Genomic DNA, 23,578 nt, shown 5'->3' with positions numbered 1-23,578 from the left:
GTTTTAATTCTATAAAGCATAAACTAAAACATTTCTTCATGTGATTTAATACTACCCCTTGTAAACTGATAAAAGTGGCCAACTCTTTGATAACAGGATGAAAAGTAATTTAATAATCTCAACCAAAATTAAGCTAAAGGGCCTGCATTTTAAGAAAAATCACACACACACACACACACACACACACACACACTTTTTTTTTAGGTTTTGGCAAATAAATGCTGTTTGGCAAATAAATGTTTTCTATGTGCTAGCATCATAATATTTTATATTTAACTAATTAGTACCTAAGAAAAATAAATTTTCATCTTATAACTATTTTCACTATGGTGTGTATTCCTAGATATTCTTAGCAGAATCATACATTCATTTACCAGGTACTGTCTGCTGGTTTCATGTGCCAGGTATTGCATATAGTTTTACTGAAATTTAACTTTTTTCCTTTCCTCTTTTGTCAAAATGGAATAGATGAAAAAGTATTATCAGTAGAAATGCCCAAGACATATTTCTTGATGGAAATAATTCTTCTGAGTTTGAAAATTATAGGATTCTTTTTACCATGTATTATAGAACAACAAAGAGGATTTCTTCCATCTCCTAATTAATGATAATAGAAAATAACCATGATTCCAACACTTATAGAAAATTTTTTTGGACTTCATTAAAGCATTTCTCATATTTACCTTCCTGAAGAGTGAAATTTTAACCTACCCTTTTTCAAAAAAATAAAAAGAAAAGCTAGAACTATAGAATGAGCTGGATTTTTAATATTAAATAAATAAAAATAAGATGGTTAATATTTTCTATTATACTAAGGTGTTTAAATTTCATCCATTTGAAGTTTGTTCAAAGAACACCAAATTTAAATTAAATCTAATTATTAAATAGACTGAAATTTTTGAGAACTTACTTATTTAATAAATCTTGACCACTCCAAATATAACCAAATATGTTCCTCAGAAGAATTTAGCAAATTTAGAATCTGAGACCCAGTTTTATTTAAATATACATTCTGTATTTAATTAGATATTTTAATGCAAGTAGATAATTAAGTCAAATGATAAAGCTGATCAGTGTTCAAGATATCCACTTTTCCTCATTTATCATTAATTCAAACCACATAATTCAAATCATGTGGCTTTAAAAAGTATTTTTCCTTTTGTAACTTTAAATTATATTGCCAAGATAAAGGCAATTCTTCATAATAATATTATTTACTAACAAACTGAACATCTTCAGAGATGATACTTTTATGTCAAATTAGTTACAGTATCAGTATGTTTTTACTAGTCTGTAATAAAAATTGACTTAGATGTGTCATTTTTAAAGATGTATCAGTTTTCTTAATCAGTGCATCTAAACAAAGCATGACAAAAAAAGAAATTATAAACATTAAGTGGCTTTAAGTTGGCAGTGACATTATGCTGCCAAGCACTTCACTCACATTGCTTATTTATTTTTCACCATACCCAAAATGCTAACCATCTTGGTACCCTACACCAAACAGAAGTCACATTCAATATTGGAGGCAGCCACACCTCAGAGTGACTACCAAACATAACAATCAGAAACAAAGGGAACCTAATGTTTACATTAAATAGACAAATGACCTAAGAATGATATGATATGGGATAAATTAGGATAGCAGCAAAGAGTTCAGTGCGTGTTGGCAATCTCAGATGGTCCCACTGTAAACTATGTTGAAACTAACAGGTGGTCAATATCATGAGTACTCTCAAATCAAAAACATCCAGTGATCTTTACTAATTTTATAAATACATATAGGTTTAATTTTTAATGTCTTCAAATTTTACTTATAATTATTTTTATGGTTATTTTTTATATTTTTTTTCAATTGACACAAAATATTTGTGCATATTTGTGGGGGTATAGTGTGACTTTCATTAAATGTATATAATGTGTAATGATCAGATTGGAGTAATTGGCATTAGTCATTTCTTTGTGCTGGAAACATTAAAAATCCTTTCTATTAGCTATTTGGAAATAGTTAATTAATTGCTGTTAACTATAGTTAACCTATATAAAATGTTACATAGGTGTTATAAAACGTTAGAAGTTACACCTCTTATCAAGCTCCACTCCTGTTCTGATTAACCAACCTCTCTTCATCTCCATCTCCCCCCACAACTTTCTCTGTCCCTAGTAACAACTATTCTATTCTCTGTTTTTAGCTTTCACAAATAAGTGAGACTATATGGCATTTGTCTTTCTGTGACTGTATAACTATAAATCTCATAAAGCTTTCCTGCTTTACATTGGAAGCAGCAATAACACAGATTCATAGATCTTACAATAATTCATTTGAGATTTAATTATCAAGAACCTATTAAGTGTCAGAGTCTGTGCTAACCTTGGGACTATAGCAGTAGCCAAAAAAGAAAACTCCTGGTGTCCTTACAGGGCTTCCATTCTAGAAGGGGGGCAGTGGGGTAGTGAACAAGGAATATAAATATTAAGTAAATCTTAAGTAGAGAGTAATTAGAACTACAGAAAAAGAGAAAGTATAGCAACATCCAACGTGGAGTGGGGATGAGCAGACTGTAGCATTAAAAGTAAGCTTAAAGTAAGTGTGGTTGAGAAGTTAACATGTGAGCAATTAACTTAAAGGAGGTAAGAGGGTTAGCCATGGGCATACTGGGGAATTGTGCTCTAGGCAGAGGAACTGGGTAGAGCAGGCTTCCTAAGATGGGAATAGGACTGCACCCTGAGAAACTATTTTCAGGATTTGTACCAGGGAATAACATGTGCCAGGCAAGTTCAAAGTGTTTAATGTGTACATGTAACCTCTAAACAACCTTATGACGTCAGTGTCATTGTAAATTCTTTTCTAACAAGTGAGAAACTTAAGCACAAAGAAGTTGAACGATTATATAATTTGGAATTGGTAGAATTAGGATCCAGTTCTCAGAGTCTGATTCCACAGGAGCACTGGATAGTTAGAGCTTTAGATGTGATTTGAACAGGCCACACATATGCATTCATGCTCACAGGTCTGCAGATACACCCACACGCCCACAGTGCTGTGTACACACTCAGTGAAAGGGAGCTGACAGGCGAGAGGAAGACAGTCTGCTGTCCACATTCTATTCCTCCTATTTCATGTTGGATATTGTTTTCTTTTGTAAATTTCACTTCTTAACCTTCAGATTGAAATGTTTATATGAAAGATGTTTAAATTGTTTGAAAACAACTGGAGTTATTTTCAAAATAGCAAAACTAAATTAAAAATTCTTATTGTGTAACATAAATATTATGGAGATATATACAATTTATTTTAAATAAAGAGAACAAAACCAAAGTGCTCTCACTGAAATGAAACAAAGTGCCCTAAGAAATTTTTATTAGTCTACAGAAAAAATGAGAACATTTTCCAAAAAAATACAACAAGCTTTCATCTAAACTATTTACTTCAGAGAAATCAATACAAAGGCATCATAAATCATGATTTATGACTCATGCCTCCAGAAAATGAAGATAAATGTGTCACTGAGATATTTTTCTGCATTAATTCTCTTGGTTTTAACACAAAAATACTACATTTCTTTCCCATGCATGTTATCACTATGAACTTTTGAAAAATTCCTTAATTATATTGTTACAGATAATTCTACATAAATTATAATTCTTGGACTAATTCAGTATACACCAAATATATATGAATGAGACTATATATTAATACCTGAAATATAACATTCTTCAAAATGTATAATAAATTGTATAAAAACTGACTTTGAATTCCTTTATATCAGGGTCATGAGTACTGCATTCAGTAAAGTGAGCACCACACAAACCTATTAAATATCAGTTAAAAAGCAGCTTAATCCTATTTATTCGAAGAAAAATTATCCAAATGTTTAGTTCCACCTTAAAGTATATTGATGAAAAGAATACTTTTCATAAAATCTTGCATTAAAAACAAAATATCTTTCCCTAAAATAGTGTAAAATCTCTAACTATAATATCTTAAAATATCTTACAATTTCATAATAGCCAGAGAGATAGGAAAGGAAACCTTTCCTCCGAATGGTCATAATTACCAGGAAATTTTGAACAAGAAAATCCAGACAAAAAATTCTTCATGACAGATAAAGAAACAGTGAGGTAAAGTACCTCCCAATGATATTCCATAGCACTTCCAGCATCAATATGATTTGTAGAAAATTACTTAAGTTATTTCTTCAGTTACTTTTCTTGCCTCTTATCCATTTGAATTGCTTAAACCAAATTCTACGAAATATTATTTCGAGAACTTTTCAAAATTTAGGTATCTTTATACCAAAAACACACATACACCTAGTAAATATGAAATGGTGTTTCCTGTTTTATCTTCTTGATTATTGAGGTTCAAGGAACTTACATTAACAAGTTTTTAAAATTTGACTCTGGTACAATTTTTCTTGACATCACAGAAAGTCAAGACAAGACTGGAAGGCTATCTGAATTCCTGAACAATGATAACCATCTCCCAACACTCCAGGGACTTTATAGTACATACTATGTTTTTGCTAAGAATATGATCATTTTTCATAGATTTAAAACTTACCAATTAATAAAAATTTCCCAAAGAGAATAAAACTTACATATGAATATAGAGAAAGAAATAGTACTTGATATAAAGTAGCAAACAAATTCTAATGAGAGCTGAGTGACAGGTTAAAAGGGAAGGTGATTTCTCAATGGTTGAAGAATTGCAATAAGTGTAAGGTGGTCTGTACATTTTAGTTTTTGGGTTGAAATTTATTACCAACAACAAATTCAGGGTAAATGGAGTATTACTAGGTTTTATGCTTGGATTCTAAGATGAAAAAACTTAAATGTTTACACGTTTCCACTATATGTATATTTTTTTTCTTTTTTTTAATTGTTGGTTGTTCAAAACATTACATAGTTCTTGATATATCATATTTCACACTTTGAGTCAAGTGGGTTATGAACTCCCATTTTTACCCCGTATACAGATTGCAGAATCACATCAGTTACACTTCCATTGATTTATAAATTGTCATACTAGTGTCTGTTGTATTCTGCTGCCTTTCCTATCCTTTACTATCCCCCCTCCTGAAAAGCATCTTTACATCCTCCGTCCTTAATATTCATTCATATTTATTCAATAGTGTTAATTTTAACAATGTCCTAGCCATTGCTCATAAACAAATGCTCTGATTTGCATAAAGTTGGTTAACTTACATTTCATTTTATGGTCATTTTTTTTTTGATGTGTCCATTAGGTTAGGCTACAGTTCCATTTTTTCCATCAGACAATAAAGTCTGTTGGGATATTCCATCAGACAATAAAGGGTGTTGCTTTGAAGATATTTTGGGGATGTGATTAAAGTTCCTAATCAGTTGACCTTAAGTAAAGAAGATTATCTTACATAACTGGAATGCTCTGGAGTCAATTTGGTGAAAGGTTCTAGAAGTTGAACTGAAGCTTCCTTGAGAGAAGAAATTTTGCCTTGTGTTGAGCAGTTTCAGTGCATGACAAGAAAAATGTAACTAGCCCTTCCAGTTGGGTTGTCTGTCAGATTTCAAACTTATTTATCCAGTCCTGACAACCATGAACCCTAATTCTAAAAAATAAATCTATTTAACTCTTATTGTTTTTTTTTTCCTGATTGAATACCGATTGATAAAATTCCAAAATTCCAAATTGAGGGGAAAAAAGTAAGGTTAGTAAGTTGCAAAGATTTCTGAGCACCCCACCCTAGGCTGTGTTTACATGTGCCAAGAGACTCAAATCAGACAGACATACATGTTTGTTTATATAAATACCCATTGTCTGTCTGTCTGTCTCTCTCTCTCTGTCAAACACACCACACACACACACACACACACACACACACACACACACACACAATCTTAAATTAAAAACAGTAGATTTCCACATGGTCAAATTCATATGTTGAACAGATCTGACATTTATGACAGATTTAATCAGTCAGAAGCATCAACAAAAGATAACCAAGCAACGGGAGACCAGGACTCAGAGCACATTCTAAATAATAAAGTGATTTATAGAAGGAAGTAGTCATGCGACATTACTTACACCAAAGACATTTCACACAGTTTGATACAGAGCAACAATTATTATAAGAAAACAAACAAAAATGTTTCTCCTAAAGGATAATAGATATTGCTTTTCCAACCAAAAAAAAAGAAAAGAGTGGTTTTAACTTTTATAATATTAGTCAAATATTTCCATCACTCTAAAAACCTACATCAGTAAATTTTTGAAGTTGACAAAAAATAACTTAGAAAACTCAAGTTTATCTAGACAAGCTAATTTTCCCTGCATTCTCTGCTACCCTTCCTTACCTGGACTGCATATCTTGTTGGGTTTTGGCCTGATTGGCTTCCAACTGAGGCGAAGTGTGAGTGACTCTCTGCTGAAGTTCCACCAAGGACTGGTAGTACTGTTGTTGATGGTGTTGTTGCTGTTTGTAGCGAGACAAACTAAAAAACAGTCCTAGAATGGCTTTTAGGTTTCCATTTCTTATTTCTGTAACAAATGGAAAATACAAAAAACAGTATCATATATTGAATATATTCTTTTTTAACAAATGAAATTCTATATGCAATCCTCTTAAACCAAATCTATGAAGACAGAACTATGACTTCATTGTCTTGGTCACAGTGTCAAAGGAATCTGGATTTCTGGAAACATGCTGACCTTCCCAAGTAGCTAGGAATTTCAGGAAGAGAATGAAGGGATGAAGGAAGAGAGAACAAAACTCACCTAACAGAAATGCTGTTTTATCTGACCCTGAATTACAATTTTCCTAGAGTTAACTTCTTGGAAATGGATGTGCTTGCTCTCTTGTGCTAATCATTTGATTTAGTGCTCTGATTTCTTCACAAATAAATACACACAGCTGTTCCCAACACTGCAATGACTATGAACTAAAGAAAACAAACTACTTAAATTTTGTTTATCTTACATTTATAAATACTTATGGTGTGGGTATGCCTCAGTTGGATTTAGAGTAGCCAACATTCTTTCTAAATCACCCACTGATCAATTTATTTTACATATGTACATATGTCTATATCTTCCAAATTTACATATATATTTAACAAAAGACTATACTGTATCAATTTTTAAAGTTCCAATCTTTCTATTTTTAATTCATGTTATATATTATTAAATAATAAACATCAGCTTATGTCACACTAAATAACAAAAGTGAATAAATATAAGTAGAAATCTAGTTCTAACATGAAGGGCAGATATTGAGTAATAACATTTTGAATAATGATTAAATTTACAAAGTCAGCTACAACATGAGCCTACTTTTTTTCTTCTGCATTTATAATGTAACAATTAGAAAGAGAATTAAGAAAAACTTCAAATAAAACTATATAACCTCTTATCATATTTTAAATAAAACTTGCTATTGTCAATAAAACACATCTACCTCCGTGGTCAAGGTTTTATATCCCCTTATAGAGTTTAGGAGCATTAACAGGCTATTTGGGTTTCTTGATCTTTGGATTGTTTATTGGTTCACCCAAATGATGCAGTGGGAAGAGTCCTGTAAAATGTGCCACTGAACTGTTCTTTTACTCTCCAGTGCCCCCTCTGTTTCCATAATATAGAAAAGTTGTCTTCATCAATCTGAAGATATAGTGAGAAACTATTAATTTTACCCTATAAACCTCAATGATCTTGCTTGCAGAGTTTTTAAGAAAATTCATTGCTATTATGCATTTTTAATTCAGAACATCATTTTGGAGCATCATATAATTTTAAAAGACAAGTGGTAGTAACCTTATATTGATAAAGGTTATCATGTGAGAAGGCAGAGACATAAAATGAATATTGGCAGCATTTATAGCCTGCCTTTACCCACTTAGAAAGCAAAATATTTTCCTGGGAAATTTTATTCAATTATTATTCTAAGTAACAGAGTCACCAGTTAGGTTTACACCTAAGCTTACTGGCCATAAATCTATAGTTTAATTATGTAGTATAGCATATAAATATGAAAGAAACTTTTAGAAAAATTAAATACAGAAGGGAAACTGAACGAAGTAACTAACTAGTAAATGTCCATTATTTCAGAAACACACAACTTCTCTTATTCTAATGAAAACAAAATTATAAATACTTAAAATTGTCTAATATTTCTAAAAATGCTGGCAAAAGCTTTTCAAAGCAAATTAATGGTAGTGAAAGCTGAACTATTAAAGTGTTTAGTAGTATGTAAATCATAACTTTAAATACATAAATCATATTCTAACTAAAAGTTACTATTCTTGATGCAGGTTCCAAAAGGACTTGCTATTTCATAATCTCAACAACTGATTTTTAAAATAACAGCATTTGAATATTTTGCAAAGGTCTACTAAAACTTACCAAATTTTGTATTTTACTAAGTAAAAATTTTTTTCTACAAAAAGCTTATAACACTTTAATACACCTGAGACATAAGATTTAAAGTGACAAATGACTAGATGGAATAAATATTGATGAAGAATAAAATGACAGATGATGGAGGGAAGGAGATAGAAACATCATTTATTTTCAATTATGGCAGTTTTTCTAATGTATGCTAACTTTTTACAAAATTTTGCCCCTTCTATATGTGGAAGAAAAAGAGGCTCTAAAACAAAGAAATAATCACATGAGTAATTCAATCTCTTTCAACTTTGATATATTTCAATTTTTGTGATGATTTTTCAAATCTCTAATGATTTTTAAATGTTTACATATAATAGTGGTTAAAACTATTCCTATAATCACTTAAGACTCATGGTGACTTATTTAAACTTGAAAATATTTGGCTATGACTACTAACTTGATTATACTATAGAAATGTTACTGATAAAATCATATTTGAGTTTTATTTACACTATTTTACCTGCATTTATGTCCATTTGTTACCCAACATGGATCTAGCCATCTATTCATCTACTTAGTAATCTAAACATACTCAACATTAGTTATTACACATAGGCTGTGTTGATTCACCCCCATCCCATGAACTCAGTCACAATAACAAAAGTTATTCTGGAAAACATTTAAGTGATTAAAATATATATTAATTACCATTATGTTCATATTTCTGTTATTTTGGAAATATATAAGTTTCCTTTAGCATGTGAAGGAGTTATATATTCCAAGATTATATTTCTTACATTACAAAAACTCTTAGATAACAATAATGCCACTTGTGACTACATGGTACTTTTCCTTACCTTCAGCAGAAAGACCTTGAACATTTACTCCTCTGGCTGCTAGAAAACTAAGGCAGACATCAACATTTTCAATCTGCAACATGAAAAGCAGTGAAAAAGGCAATTTAGAAGGTTGTTTTTGAATAAAAACATGAGTTAGAATGAAACCAGAAAGAAAGATAAAGAATGGATACTTTACATTCATTTCATTCTAGAGATCTCTTTACCAGAGTTTAACTAGAATTATTTTGGCTAATTACAGAGTGAATATAAAGGCTTCATTGTCCAGTTTGACAACTACAAACAATTCATAAGGGCTTGGTCAAGAATGGCATTTTGGTAGAGTAGCAACCCACCTACTTAACATAAAGCCGGATTTTGTGCTTTAATGAGTGTCAATGAAAAATCTCCAAATGGGATGAGATTGCCATATGTGTCTCAGAATGTTAGGACAGTAGTAACAGAGGTTCAGCCAGTAATACTGTTAAGAATTCCAAAAGAATATTGAAAAATAGACAAGTGGAAAAAGAGTTATTAAGATGAAAGAAATGAGGCACATTTTCATTCTAAACGACAGAAAATCTTTATTTCAGAACTTGTATTTATATTTCTACAAAATTGAATAATCCTATAGTAAATAAAGGTATTAACTTTTCCACCTTAAAAGGGTGATATCCATACTTGTTTAAAAAATAATTATTGGTACATTAAAATTATTCAAGGTCATGGGATTCATTATGCCATATTTGTATATTCACATAATATATTCTGTTATATTCTCATTCTTCAGTACCATCCCTTTCCCTCTGATAACCATTTAGTGTGAGGGGAAAGGAAAGGAAGAAAAAATGACTGACTTATTTTTTAAGTAAGAGGCTGATCTTAATATTGGCCATGGAGTTACACAACTAAAAGACTTTCATAAAAGTACAGAAAGCTAGAAAATTCCATCTCTTTGTGAGCCTTTAAAAAAACTATTCTATAAATCTTGGAATTCTAAAGTAAATAAGAAATTTAAAGTTAATAAATTGGGAAGATATTAACTTCTGTCTTATTAAGCTCTTATCAAAGGCCAAGCATGAAGACATTTAATGTTCTGCCAGTGTCCACTTTAACTTAGAGTCATAGTAAGGTCAAAACATTTCTTTAAAAACTCAAAAGGAAAGATAAATTTATATATTTATACGAAATCCATCCTTATGAAATGAACAAACCATATTCCTTTTTAAGTTTAATTTTGTATAAAATTAACGTAATAGTCAATGAAATATCCTGTGATTGAAAATGTACACAGCCAAGGTATACACATTTCCTTTGAGGTAAAAAAGATTTTTATATTAATTCACTTCGTTTTACTGATATCTTTCTACTGCAAAAAATAATAGAGTTGAATGTGCTGGTAACAATACAGCCTAATTAATTTTATCTGCCTATCAGTATCTGAATATCCAGCAAGGCTATAATGTTGAAATACACATCAAATCCTCTTTTTTGTTCTCAGTTCACTTTGCTACTAGAAAATAATTAAATAGGAAATAAAAGGAGGAGCAAAGAGAAGAGGAAATGGATGAAACTGCATGTCCTATATCCATCCAGAGCAGTCTTTTAATTCTTTTCTTCAAGTCCATTTAAATTTTTAAATAACAAGTGTTGATTGTGACTTAATATTGAAAAAAATGGATAAATATTTTTACATGTTTGAAATAGCAGTCCTGATGTTATTAATTTCATAGCAATTATAAGTCTTTTATAGAAAATAGGAAAAATTCTGACTTAAATATGCCATTTACTGAAAAATATTAACAGGATGTTATCTCCTAGATTTGAATTACTTTTATGGTAGATGAGCAGGTTAGTTGGGTGGGACATTCACAAAATACTAATAAATAGAGTCTTTAAGTTTGTAAGATACATTTTTCAGTCTACTTTTCAGTCAGACTGATATCTAGATTGGGTTTTAAAAACACGTGGCACTACATCAACATGAACCACAATTAGAAAAGAACCCTGGGGCTGGGGCTGGGGCTCAGTGATAGAGTGCTTGCCTGGCATGTGTAGGGCACTGGGTCCCATCCTCAGCACCACGCAAAAATAAAATAAAAGTATTGTGTTCATCTACAACTAAAAATATGTATATATATTTTAAAAAAATTTATAGCACACTTTTTTATATCTCTGTATATAAAGTATGTTCACACCAATTCATGTCTTCATACATGTACTTTGGATAATGATGTCCACCACATTCCACCATCATTTCTAACTCCCTGCCCCCTCTCTTCCCCTCCCACCCCTCTCCCTTATCTAGAGTTCATCTATTCCTCCCATGCTCCCTCTCCCTACCCCATTATGAATCAGTCACCTTATATCAGAGAAAACATATAAAACCCAAATAGAGAAAAGTAAAAAGCAGTCCTAATTCTTTTCAAGTCTATTTCTCAGGAGCATTCACCTTTTTTCCTCTATGTCATTCATTATGAGCACCAGCAACCTAAAATAGTTCTATCAGGTCTCCGTTATGACTATGGTAGCTAAGTAATAGCAAGAGAATAAATATTTTAATTTTTTTTTCTAATATATCAACTAAAGGCTAATTTATTTAAAACTCATTTACTTATTCAATAATATTGTCCCAGGCCAAAATGAATTTTCTGATAATACAGTAGTATAATAAACATAACTTTAAAATCTTTTCCCTGATTAATTTCAGTCCTATAAATTCAATCACACTTGATAGTATTATGCTACATTTTTTACACAATCAAAATATATTACAGTATAAAGAAATGGCTTTGAGAAATCTTATTAAATTCCATTTATGTAGTCAGTTTCCTCACCATAAGCATACTTGAAAATAATTTGAGTGGAATTTTTAACTATATGATATCATGCTTCAGTTACTTATTATTTTTACTTTAATAAATTCTAGAGATGATCTTTTTATTCCTGCTGTTTTTAAATACATCATCCTTAAATATATTCCAGTTAAGTAGATCTACTATAAATATTGTTTTGATTACTTTTTTCCATATGAACTCACAAATGTTCTTTGAACTAAAAACCTCTTAACTTTTTGGGAAACTTACAAAGTGATATTTTCTACTACATTATATTAGCTTCTGCTAAATCTTTTTAAGTGTTGATTAAGAACTGCTAGATGGACTTCAGGTCCATTAATGGATGGTAAGTCACAATTTGAAAAACATTTCCCTAAAGAAAACCAGAGCATTGCCATGGCTACGTTGCCTCTTTTTATGTGGGGAGATTATATTCAGTAGCTAATAACTAGCAAATCATGCTCAGAGCAAAGTCTCTCCAAAATTTAATTAAATTAGATACTTAATGAACAATATTTAAAATACGGGCTATATAATTATGGTTAACTTTTACATGTCCCCATATCTAGTACCTGAACAAGACATTTACTACTTCGTTCAGCCCCCTTTAATTTGTCTAGATACACAAATAAAGGAAAGAATTGAGTTCTAATGTAATTTAGTCCTTAATAAGCAACCAATTATTTGTCCAAATTTAAACTATTTCAAAATAACTAGGTTATTTGACAAAGTTATTCTTTTCTTGATCTCCTCCTCACTCCCCCTATTTAGTTTGTGAGCATGTAGAGTTGTATGCCAAGCTCTCATAGATATGCTTACTTATTTGTTCAGGTAGTTTTGATTTTATGAAGATGTAAGCTTGAGACCTTCAGTCTCTGGAAAATGGGAACCATGTTTTATTGATCCAGATTCTATAATATAACATGAATTTGATATGTATTCAAAAACAATTTCTGATCTTTGGCTGTTGTAAGTCAGGGAAGAAAATATGTTTATTCTGGAAAAGAAAAGATGATAATGACAGTAGAAAGCCAAAACTCACTGATAACAGGCAAACAGCTGAGAAATGGAAATGCCAAAGGATTAATCAAATTTGGGTGAGCTAATAAAACATGTAGACATACCAATATTCCACAAATACTGAAACTATGTATGAAAGGAACTTGCTCCTAATATATTTTGAGCTTAAAAAAGTAATTTCAAAGAATTCACATAACAGCAGAGCCTATGGAAGTCTCACAAGACCCTTTCAATATATAATTTTTTTTCAATAAAAAAATAATGAGATGGCATGCAGATAATAAATGTCATTACTTAGAAGATTCAGTGAAATTGTACATGGAAAGCATACAGCATGATACACTGCATATAGAACAAAATGACTCAAGAAACAAGAAATGAATTATGATTATGTAAGTCATTAATACTAATAGTTAGTGGCTATGTATGAAAGCCCACCTCTTTTGCTTTAGGCCTTATGTCAACCTGCCTAAGAACTGTGCATGTTGCATTAACCCTGCTAACCCATTTTTTTAATCCAGAGATTCTTAATCTTTGTTGTACATAAGAATAAATAGCATGACTTTAAAATCCACAGATGCCCAATTTATATTCCTATCAGTTAAAACAAAATGCCAATATATAGGAGCCAGTTTCACTTCCTGGGTGATTTCAACTCCCAACAAATCTTGGAAACTACAGCATCAATCTATGCTCTTCAAAATAACTGTATATATTTTCAGTGTACTCCCATGTTGATGCAGGAATCCCACTGCTAAGACCTAGCAATACATTGTCTTTGGTTATTTGTGTCATGGTATAACATAAGTTATGCATTTTATACTTTATTCTCATGATATTAAATATAGATAAGCAAACATATATGTGTGTATATATTTATATATAAAAGGATATACATACGTATATACATACAAAGAGAGATATTTATGTAATTTTTAAAAGTGTACAGCAGTAGTACAAAGAAATTTATTCTGAGTTCTGTAGGCACCACATTCTTCATTTGGCTCAGTTAATAGTCATACTGTAGCTTATGAACAGTCACTTCAAAACTCTTGCTTGTCTACTGTTAAGTTAAGCACAATTTTTTGAGTCCTGTCTTCTATTTGTGACTTTCCTTTTTTTTTTCTTTTTCTTTTTTGGAATGGAACACCTACTTTCCCTCTCAGTTTCATGTTAAATTTAATTATAATTAGGTAACTATGAAAACACTGATATAATGAAAACAGAATAAAACATCACTAGTTCTAGATTCAGTCAGTATTTTCAGGAGTATCAAAATATATTGCCCTTTAAGGCTTTTGGAGTTTATTCAAATAGTTATTGTTATTGTGAAACCTTAAACAAAAGTAGAGCTTTATTAAAGTAAATGTGAAAATGGACTACTGTCTAGATTTTTTTTTTTGGTTGAAGAAATTAAACAGAGTCAACAGAAGTTGGTACATACTTTTAGATCTGAATAGTTACTATTTGTATAATTAATGTCAGCATGTTGGAGTCCCTTCACTTAATTTTATGTTCTAATCAAACCACTTATTTATTTACTGAACATTTATTACACTTACATTATGCTCAAAGTAGAGCCACTATCCTTAAATATTCTAGAGAGCATTGACTTATTTCCAATAGTTTCGATTACTCCCATGAAAAATGGGAGCCCATTTTTCAAATCAGAAATTTTGCTTATTGTCTGATATCATAATTGTACATTACCATGATTTTTATGAACATAATAAATAAAAGCATTTTTAATTGCTTGATCACAAATGGATTTCAAGTTGAGATAAAGAAGGTCTCACATTTTCTTTCTTCATTTATGAAAACTTAAGACAGTATCAATATATTTATACCTTCGTTTTTTTAAACCTGAGGGTTAACATGTATACTTGACATAAACACAGAATATATTTTATAAGTATTTGTATTTATTCATTTCAGTGTTAAGTAAGCTATTCCTAAATAAGAACAATTCTATTAACATCAACCTTAGATTTTGTGATTAAGTCTAAACTATGGCAGAACACTTAATATTGAATGACTAATTCATTCAACAAATATTGATTGTTGATTATAGGCAGAGTTCTGCTGGCTGGTGAAGGGATATAAAAATGAATTACAAGGTCTCAGTCATTGTGAGTTTATAAAGCAGCTGAAGATACAAAAGAGATTTATAACTCACCATAGCACCAAGCATCATATGATAAATTTCAATGAAGAATTATAAACAACATTGTATGGCATTTAAGAGAATGAAGTTATCTATTTTCATTATAGATCTGGAGAAAGCTTCACAGACATGTCATTTAGACTTGACAGATAAGTCAGATTTGGATAATGTTAGACATCCATGAGAGGGAGGAGCAAGGTCCCCGCCAACCAGAGAAACCATAAGAAAAAATAATTGCAGAGATGCTGGAGAATAAATCATGGCAACCCTCGCTTTTTGCAGTTTGCTTACAGAGGTGACTTTGACTTGGAATTTTAAAGGCTGTGCTGCTCCTTAGACTCAAAAAGTGCTTCCATACAAAAGGTTAAGTAATCATAAACCAAGCTGCAATATCACACCTTGAAGACTCATTTCTCTACAGGAGAAATGCATCCTAATTAGGATTTCTTTGAAGTCCTGGAGAGAGCTGTCCTGAATCATACAGACGCTGTCTAGAAGATCAAAAACCTATTGTAACCTCAGCTGTCTCTGGAAGGTGAATTCCTTTGTGACTTGTGCTATTTTTTAATTATGTTTATTTCTTATTTTTCATGATAAATTTGTAATAAATCCAATTTAATGTGATGAATGTTGTGATCAGAGAAACACAGATTCTTAGAGAAGAATGAGGGAGAGCCTACTCCTGGTCAGAGGCCAAGAAGGCTAGCAAAGAAGAGTAACTTAGACTCATATAAAATCGCTGTAAATATCTCTTCCTCTAACCTGGACTTATCTACACCAATTCAAATGAAAAAAGTGTTGATCTAATAACTGAATCATCCTGCAGGAGGACACACAGAGCCCATGATCTTAACACGCAGGTTTTGCTGATAAAAGGGAAGCCCAACTTATACATTTAGGAAGGGCTCACCAAAAAGAGGTGCTATGAGGTGAACCCAGGAAGGAGCTAAATGTGAACACAGCTTGGTTGAGAAACATCATAGTTCAGAATAGCCAGAAATTAAAAGTCGAACCTCACCTAACTCTTTCTCAACTTTCAACTGCTTATCAAATCTGAAAATATTCTGAAGGTTAGTAGCTTCATATTGGTTTGGTGAAACTGCAGGGGAAGGGAGATAAGGCCAGAAGAGGCTCCAGGGTTAGGAATCTTGAAATTTGAAGAAAGCTGGTGGTGGGAAATGAGGCCAAAGAGACAAGTGGGGCTCACTGAGGAGCATCATCCAAGCCCCATGCTAATGGTCTGGGTTTGATCTTAAAGCTCAGAGGTCTAATGGGATCTAATGGGAAAAAATGATCAGTACTGCATTGGAAATAAAAATTTTTATATGACCACACAGGATACAGATTTATTGATAGACGATAATAAAGGCTTCACAAATTGATTTTTACTCATACTATCCTGCAATGCACTCTAATTTTTTAAAATTCTATTTTAATTGATTTTAATAAGTCAATAATAACACTCTAACCTCACAAAACACACAATACATTGCATGATGAAGCTGCAGTTTGAAAAAAATAAAGAAAAGAATCTAGCATGTCAAGAATGGAGAAAAGCAAAGTTGTTTGGAAGTTACCTCTCAGTTCCCTTCAGCCTCCCCCAAAATCCTAGCACAGGAAACTTGTTTATATAGAATTTTAAGCAAGCATTCTATTAACTCTAAACGCAAAAACCTTTTAACTTTTACTCCAGTCAAGTTAGTATTCGTTTTTTGCATTCACCAGAGGTTTAGAGTCATAGCATGGCATTTATCAATGTGCAAAATTAGTAAATAGTAGAGCCAGAATTCAAACCCAAACCTGTCAGTCTGCAATGAACTTGCTCTTCTTACAACACCATTCTTGTTACCTCTGTAATTTAAACATTCCGATTGAACTACTCATATCCCCTGGCTTAAACTCTCTACCACTTGAGAGGTGGTTAGGACCCAGTGCCAGGCATAAAATAGATGCTTAATAAATAACTTGCTAATTGTAAGGATGGATTTGCGCAGTCTGAAGGTAAAGCTAGAAAGAGAGTGCAAAGTCTACTTTTTCCACACATTTCATAAGTTTTCAAGATTCTTCCAGATTATTTTTAACTAGGCAGTGCATTTTTATATCTTTGTGGATTACAGGATGATTGGTGTAGCTACATGCCAAAGAATGCTGACAGTTACCAAATGCCAGAAAAGACAGGGAAAGGATTTCCCCTATAGCCTCTGAAGGAAGCACAGCCCTGATGACACATGGATTTTGGTCTGGTGATCCAGAATTTAGACTTCTGATCTGTGAAAGATTAAATATCTGTTGTTTTAAGCCATCAAGTTGGTGATAATTTGTTGCAGCAGCCACAAGGAAGTAATACAATTTTCTACCAGTAAAGCACTAGATATAAAAACGTTGGCAAACCAGGGTGGGCTGAGATCCTTGTGAGTATGCACATTTCCAAGACTCATTGTCTGGGGTTGTGTGTTGTTAATTCTTCTGAGGGAGGATGAAGTTAAAGCTTGCTCAGGTGACCTATGCGGCTGAACTGGGAAGCCTCGCATGCCCCTCATTCCCACATCAAATTTGTTTGTGTCGCCCAACAGGGAGAGGGGAGGAAATGGTGATTTCCTTGGCTCTTGGTTTCTTTTTATCTTAACTGGTCTGTGACTTGACAAGCAGAGTAAGCATTATAGTACAATTATTTGTATTTGTTAGGCATTATAGTACAATTATTAAAAGTTTTGAAGTCTGGGGCTGGAGATGTGGCTCAAGCGGTAGCGCACTCGCCTGGCATGCGTGCTGCCTGAGTTCGATCCTCAGCACCACATACAGATAAAGATGTTGTGTCCGCCAAATACTAAAAAATAAATGTTGAAATTCTCTCTCCCTCTCTCTCCTCTCTCTCACTCTTTCTTTAAAAAAAAAAGTTTTGAAGTCAAAGAAATCAGTTTTGCATCCTGGTACAGTAATGCACACATTGTAAGAAACTGAGAGATGTTTGCTATTCCAAAGCCTCAGCTTCCTCAACTGTGATATGGAAAATCTTCAGTTCACAACCTTGAAACACTCAGTGAAGATTAAAGAGCTTAGTTCCATACTAGATATATATGTTCGTGTGTATCTATGTGTGTATACATATAGATATCTCCATGTGTTCACACACACATCCATACTGGAAATGGATAAGGCCTTAGAGTTTATTTAATAATATATAACATTACTAGTATGAAAAAAGCACTTTGTGAACACATATACATTATAACAGAAGTATGTGTGGGAGGGTGCAGATATGAAAAATTCATAAGGATTTCATCAGATAAAATTTATTTTTTCTCAAAATCATACTATGGGTTTTAACTAACTTGTTAAAGAATAATGAATGTTAAATATTAATATTAGTTGTCAATTATAGATAACATCAAAACTTTATCATTAGCTGAAATTGCAAGTATAAAGTATTATAAGTGTAATGTTATAAAAATTGTATCAGTATTCTTTGACCTGAAAATATGCTCTGCAGGTTTTTATTAAGATCCTGTTTTTCAGTTTGTTGCAGAAAACAAGAAACTTACTGCTTTATTATTAATCAGTTACCCAACTTTTCTAGATTTAAATAATATTTATTTATACATGGCTAAATTTCTATAGCAATAAATTTTCCAAGTGGATGATTTCACCATAGCATCTATAAATATAAATATTATTCCTCTCACATAACCACACCCTCTCCCAACCTCATCAGAGTTCACATTCCTGACACAAGTGGAAGAAGCAAGTGTGGTCTTAAAGAAGAAAGTTTATTTATATCACAAGGTTGGGGGTAGGGAAGGAAGCAGGAGAGGGAACCAAAACATTAAAGGAAAACACTCTATCAAAATCCTAGCAAGTGATTTTGCGTAACTTGACAAATTGATTCCAAAGTTTACACACAGAGGTAAAAGAGAAGAATGAATGGAACACAAAACAAGATGCACAACACTGGGGGACTGATACTACCTGACTTTAGGGCTTATTATAAAGCAACAGAAACAAGGCAGGGTGACTATGGCAAAAGAATGGACAGATAGATCAATGGATCAGAAAAGAGAGCCAGAAACAGACCCCCGTAAGTATATTCAACAGATGTTTCACAAAGAAGCAAAGGCAATACAATGGAGCAAAGATAACATTTTTAACAAGTGGCGCTAAATAACTAGACCACCATATACCATTTAAAAATATAGACACAGACCTTTCTCAAAATATTCATTTAAAATGGATCATAAGTCTAAATATAAAGCACAAAAACATAAAATGTCTATGAGATGACACATGAGGGAAATCTAAATCATGTTGGCTTTTAAGATACAACATGAAAGCCATATCTGAGAAATTAATAATAAGCCAGACTTCATCTAACCTAAAAAACTAAAGCTCTGTGAAAAGACAATGCTTAGGAAATAAGCCACAGAATGGGGAAAAAAATGTTTTCAAAAGATCTGCTATCCAAAATATGTAAAGAACTCTGAAAATGCAACAAAGAGAAAACAGAGTGATTAAAAACTGGAGCCAAAGACCCAAAGAAATGCCTCCCTGAAGAAGATATACTAATGACGAATAAGTATATGAAAAGATGTTCCATATCATGTGTCATCAGGAAATTTCAAATTAAAACCACTGTACACGTATTAGAAAGACCAAAATCCAGAACTATTACAACACCCAGTGCTGACCAGAATGTGTAGAATGAGAGAACTCTTGTTCACTGCTGATGGAAATGTAAAATTGCATAGTCATATGAAAGATAGTTTTGTGGTTTCTTAATACACTAAACAAACATTTACATTCAATCCAGCAATTGCATTCCTTCAGATTAAACAAAGAAGTTAAAAGCTTAAGTTCATACAAAAATCTGCACATGGATGTGAATATCAACTTTCTTCAGAACTACTAAAACTTGGAATGAACTAAGAAGTCCTTTAGATGGTGAAAAGATATGTAACCTGTGGTACATTAAGACAGTGAATTAGTATTCAGCACTAAAACAAAATGAGCTTTCAAGCTATGAAAAAACATGGAGGGATAGTAAATGCATATTACTAAGTGAAAGATTCGAATCTGAAAAGGCCACATACTATATGACTCTAAATATATATCACTCTAAAAAGGGCAAAACCATAGAGAGCGTAACTAGGAAGGATGAATAGCTGGAGCACATAGGATTTTTAAATTAATGAAACTATTCTGAATTATATTATCATGGTGGATGCATGTCGAGAGAGCATTGACAGAGAATGGGAGAGCAGTGTCTGAGATTGGAGTCTCTGATGACCTAAGGTTGTGGCAAGCCTAGTGGCTGGGAATGTTTCTGTGTCTATGAGTAGAAAGTATTTTTTAGCATTTTAAGTGAAAAAAGATAAAAATGTGATCAATATTCAAATATGTAGTAAAAATTTTAATTATATTTTACAATGGTTAATATATGTACTTAAAACCTTATAAATTTCCCCAACAGAATTTTAAAAATTACATCAGTCTCAAAAAAGAAATGAAAAATCTGGAATCCAAACCAAATTAAATTATTTAATTCCAATTTCTATTGAAACTGTTAATGACAGAAACCAATTCAAATAGACACATATTCTTGTATGAATACTTAAACTATTTATTTTATAAAATAAAGATAATGCAACAAAGAACTGCTGTGTTTTAAACTAGTATTTAATTTCTAAGTGGCAAGCCAAATAATTCTCACACACAATAAGACAATTTCTATGCTATATTTTTTTTGTAAATTAAACAAAACATTTTTAGCAAAATAACTTTCTAAACTTACAATGAAAGCAGTTTTAAAATATGTAAAGACGGCAAACTCTAATATGTTGTAAGGTAAAATATTGAAGAGAAAATCATGAACTTTGGTATTTTTTTAAAAATCAACATAGCAGATTAGAATGTCAATGGGCTTTGGTATTCATTCCAGTTTCATCACTGCAGAAATGAGCAGAGGCCCTAATAAGCATTGCTGAATTCCTTGTCCTGGGTCACAAAGTCATAATTAGAACTCCAGTGACCATTGTCCTTTCAACACAGAATACCGCTCCTCAAGACCTCCACAGAATTTCAGTTACTTCATTTGAACTTTATACAGAGCAATTTCTAGGGACACAGTTTTAAAAATCATGAGGGGGATATTCTTACAAATTAAATTATTGGTCTCTAAAACTAGTAGTTTTATGCATTCTTCCGAATTTTGAGCCTCTGTGAAAATAATGAAATTGTTAAGGAAACTGCAAAGTAGTAATTTTCATTTAAAATTTCTTTAGAGTTATTACACTTGTAGCAAAACACTGATCTTTATGAGGTATTCTTTTTCTAGCCATGGAACTGCTTAAAAAAATGGCAGGGGATCACGTGATTGGACTAACCTTGGCAGTATTCTATTCCTGTGAGTCATAAGGCCAGAATCCTTCAGTGTGCCATTTATAAGATTTTATTAAACTTCTAAGAGCATTCCAATTTTTATCTCATCCCTGTGTGGTTAAAAACCTCATCTTCTTTTCTTTCCTAAAATAATCCTTTGAAGGAGCAAGAATTACAAGCAGTGGCTGGTAAGAGTTTGAAGGAAAAAATACTGATAAAAGTATGGGACACTTACTATCAAGAAGAGTTTCACCTTTCAGATAATCCTAACTATAGAAATGGAATAAAGATGTCTGCAAAACCTATAACAGTATTTATTCTGAAGCCATAATCCTGTGGTAAACAAAATGAGACAGGGAGGGAAGACTGGACTGTACTTTTCTCTCTTCTAGGAATGAAAAGAATATGATGAATGGCTGTTCCAAAGATCCTCACAATCAGCAAATTTCATACAATAACATATATGACATGATCAAAAATAAGGTGGAAGGTCATGGCTGATAAACACTTGGGCTAGTAGGTTGAAGACAAAGGAAGGGCAAGCTGTGAGTCAGTGCCTTTGCTAGATCCTTAGTTGTGCTGTTTAATCTAAGTCTTTGCAACCATTTCACACAACCATTTCACACAATCGAATGTCCTAATTCCCCTGCGCATTTGTATGGATCCATAAATATAATGGTCTATTTTAAAATAAATAAAAACTTGTTTTCAAAACAACCTTTCTCTTACATGTCTAACATTTTTGTCTAAGAATCTTGCACTTGTGCCTCTGCATTTCAAATAAATGTTGGGCATTTTTTTCTCTATTTTTAATCTGCAGGCCATTCCAGACATTCCTGGTATTAATAGTTTACTAATTTATTTCCTCATCTAAGTGCATCAGAGTAATGGCATGCAGCATATATTTTGAATCCTGATACCACCCACCTAGAAATTACTCAACAGGTGTCATCTGTATTAGCAGCTTCATCTTCAAATAAGGGTAAATATAGCGTTTGATAAGCTCCTACAAACTAAGTTCTATTATTTTTTTAAAAAAACAGCACTTAGTTTGTAGGAGTTTATCATTAGGAAAAAAAATAAAAACCATGACTTTGACACTGGGATTCATTGAATAAAAATAATACTAATAATAAGTTGGTAAAAATTGATATTTTTTTAAATATGTGACTTTTATATCATGTTATTTGAAAGAGTAAGATATATGTATATATGTGTAAATTTATTTAATATTAGGTACTATATATAATAATATACTTGTTGAATTTTCTTTATCATAATGACACCGTTAGAGAAACACATAGAGCACACATTAGTAGTATCTATTCTGAAGTCATTACACATTGATTTTAACTCCTTCAATTTCTGTTTAATCTATTTCAAATATCCACATCTTAACCTAATCATATTCCCTTATGACATATCACAAAGGAATATGTCTTCCCATTCTTTCCTGATAGTGGATCTCCTATGTGGACTTTGAAATTTCCTCCTCCATGATTTCCTTTAGGATTTCACATCATCACTTATCACCCCACTCCCCTGGACCCAATCTGCCTGTTTACTGTTTTCTTCTTGCTTCCTTCCTTCCTTATAAAAACTACCCTAAACACAGCCTTTCTCTTGAACTATATATAATTTTCCTTCTCTTCAACAGGGCACTCCTAGAAAAATTATTTATAACTCTATAGATACCTGCATCTCTTATTCACTTGTTAGCACACTATCACTCTACAGAAAGATCATCACATTCTCACATTCACATCACCCGTGCCTGTACAATTACCAATACTAACTTTCTCATTCCAGCATACCAAGTAGATGGCTAGGTAGGATTTGACAGCATCTGTTGTCTTTAGCTCATCTCACTTCTTTCTACCTCTCTGGGCTAGTGCAAGTACCATAGCTGCAACTGTTGTATTTACTCAAAGGATTAACAACACATGTCTGTGATCCACTTGCTTAATGATGGTCTCACATTCTTATG

The 23,578-nt window shown here is 32.1% G+C and overlaps 1 protein-coding gene across 1 annotated transcript in view; it reads right to left on the bottom strand.

Moving 5' to 3' along the window:
* The window catches only part of LOC143389699 (neuron navigator 3-like), a 44,452-nt gene that overhangs the window by 9,901 nt on the left and 10,973 nt on the right, over window positions 1-23,578 (bottom strand). The window contains exons 4-5 of the mRNA XM_076842576.1: window positions 9,220-9,292; window positions 6,337-6,520 (exon numbers count right to left, since the gene is read on the bottom strand). Of these exons, the coding sequence (XP_076698691.1) occupies window positions 6,337-6,520; window positions 9,220-9,292 (257 nt within the window). The remainder of the gene's footprint in view (window positions 1-6,336; window positions 6,521-9,219; window positions 9,293-23,578) is intronic.

Source organism: Callospermophilus lateralis, unplaced genomic scaffold (assembly GCF_048772815.1).
Source record: "Callospermophilus lateralis isolate mCalLat2 unplaced genomic scaffold, mCalLat2.hap1 Scaffold_63, whole genome shotgun sequence".
NCBI classification, from domain to species: domain Eukaryota; kingdom Metazoa; phylum Chordata; class Mammalia; order Rodentia; family Sciuridae; genus Callospermophilus; species Callospermophilus lateralis.
The sequence above is the reverse complement of the archived record's forward strand: the minus strand, read 5'-3'. Positions and strand labels throughout refer to the sequence as shown.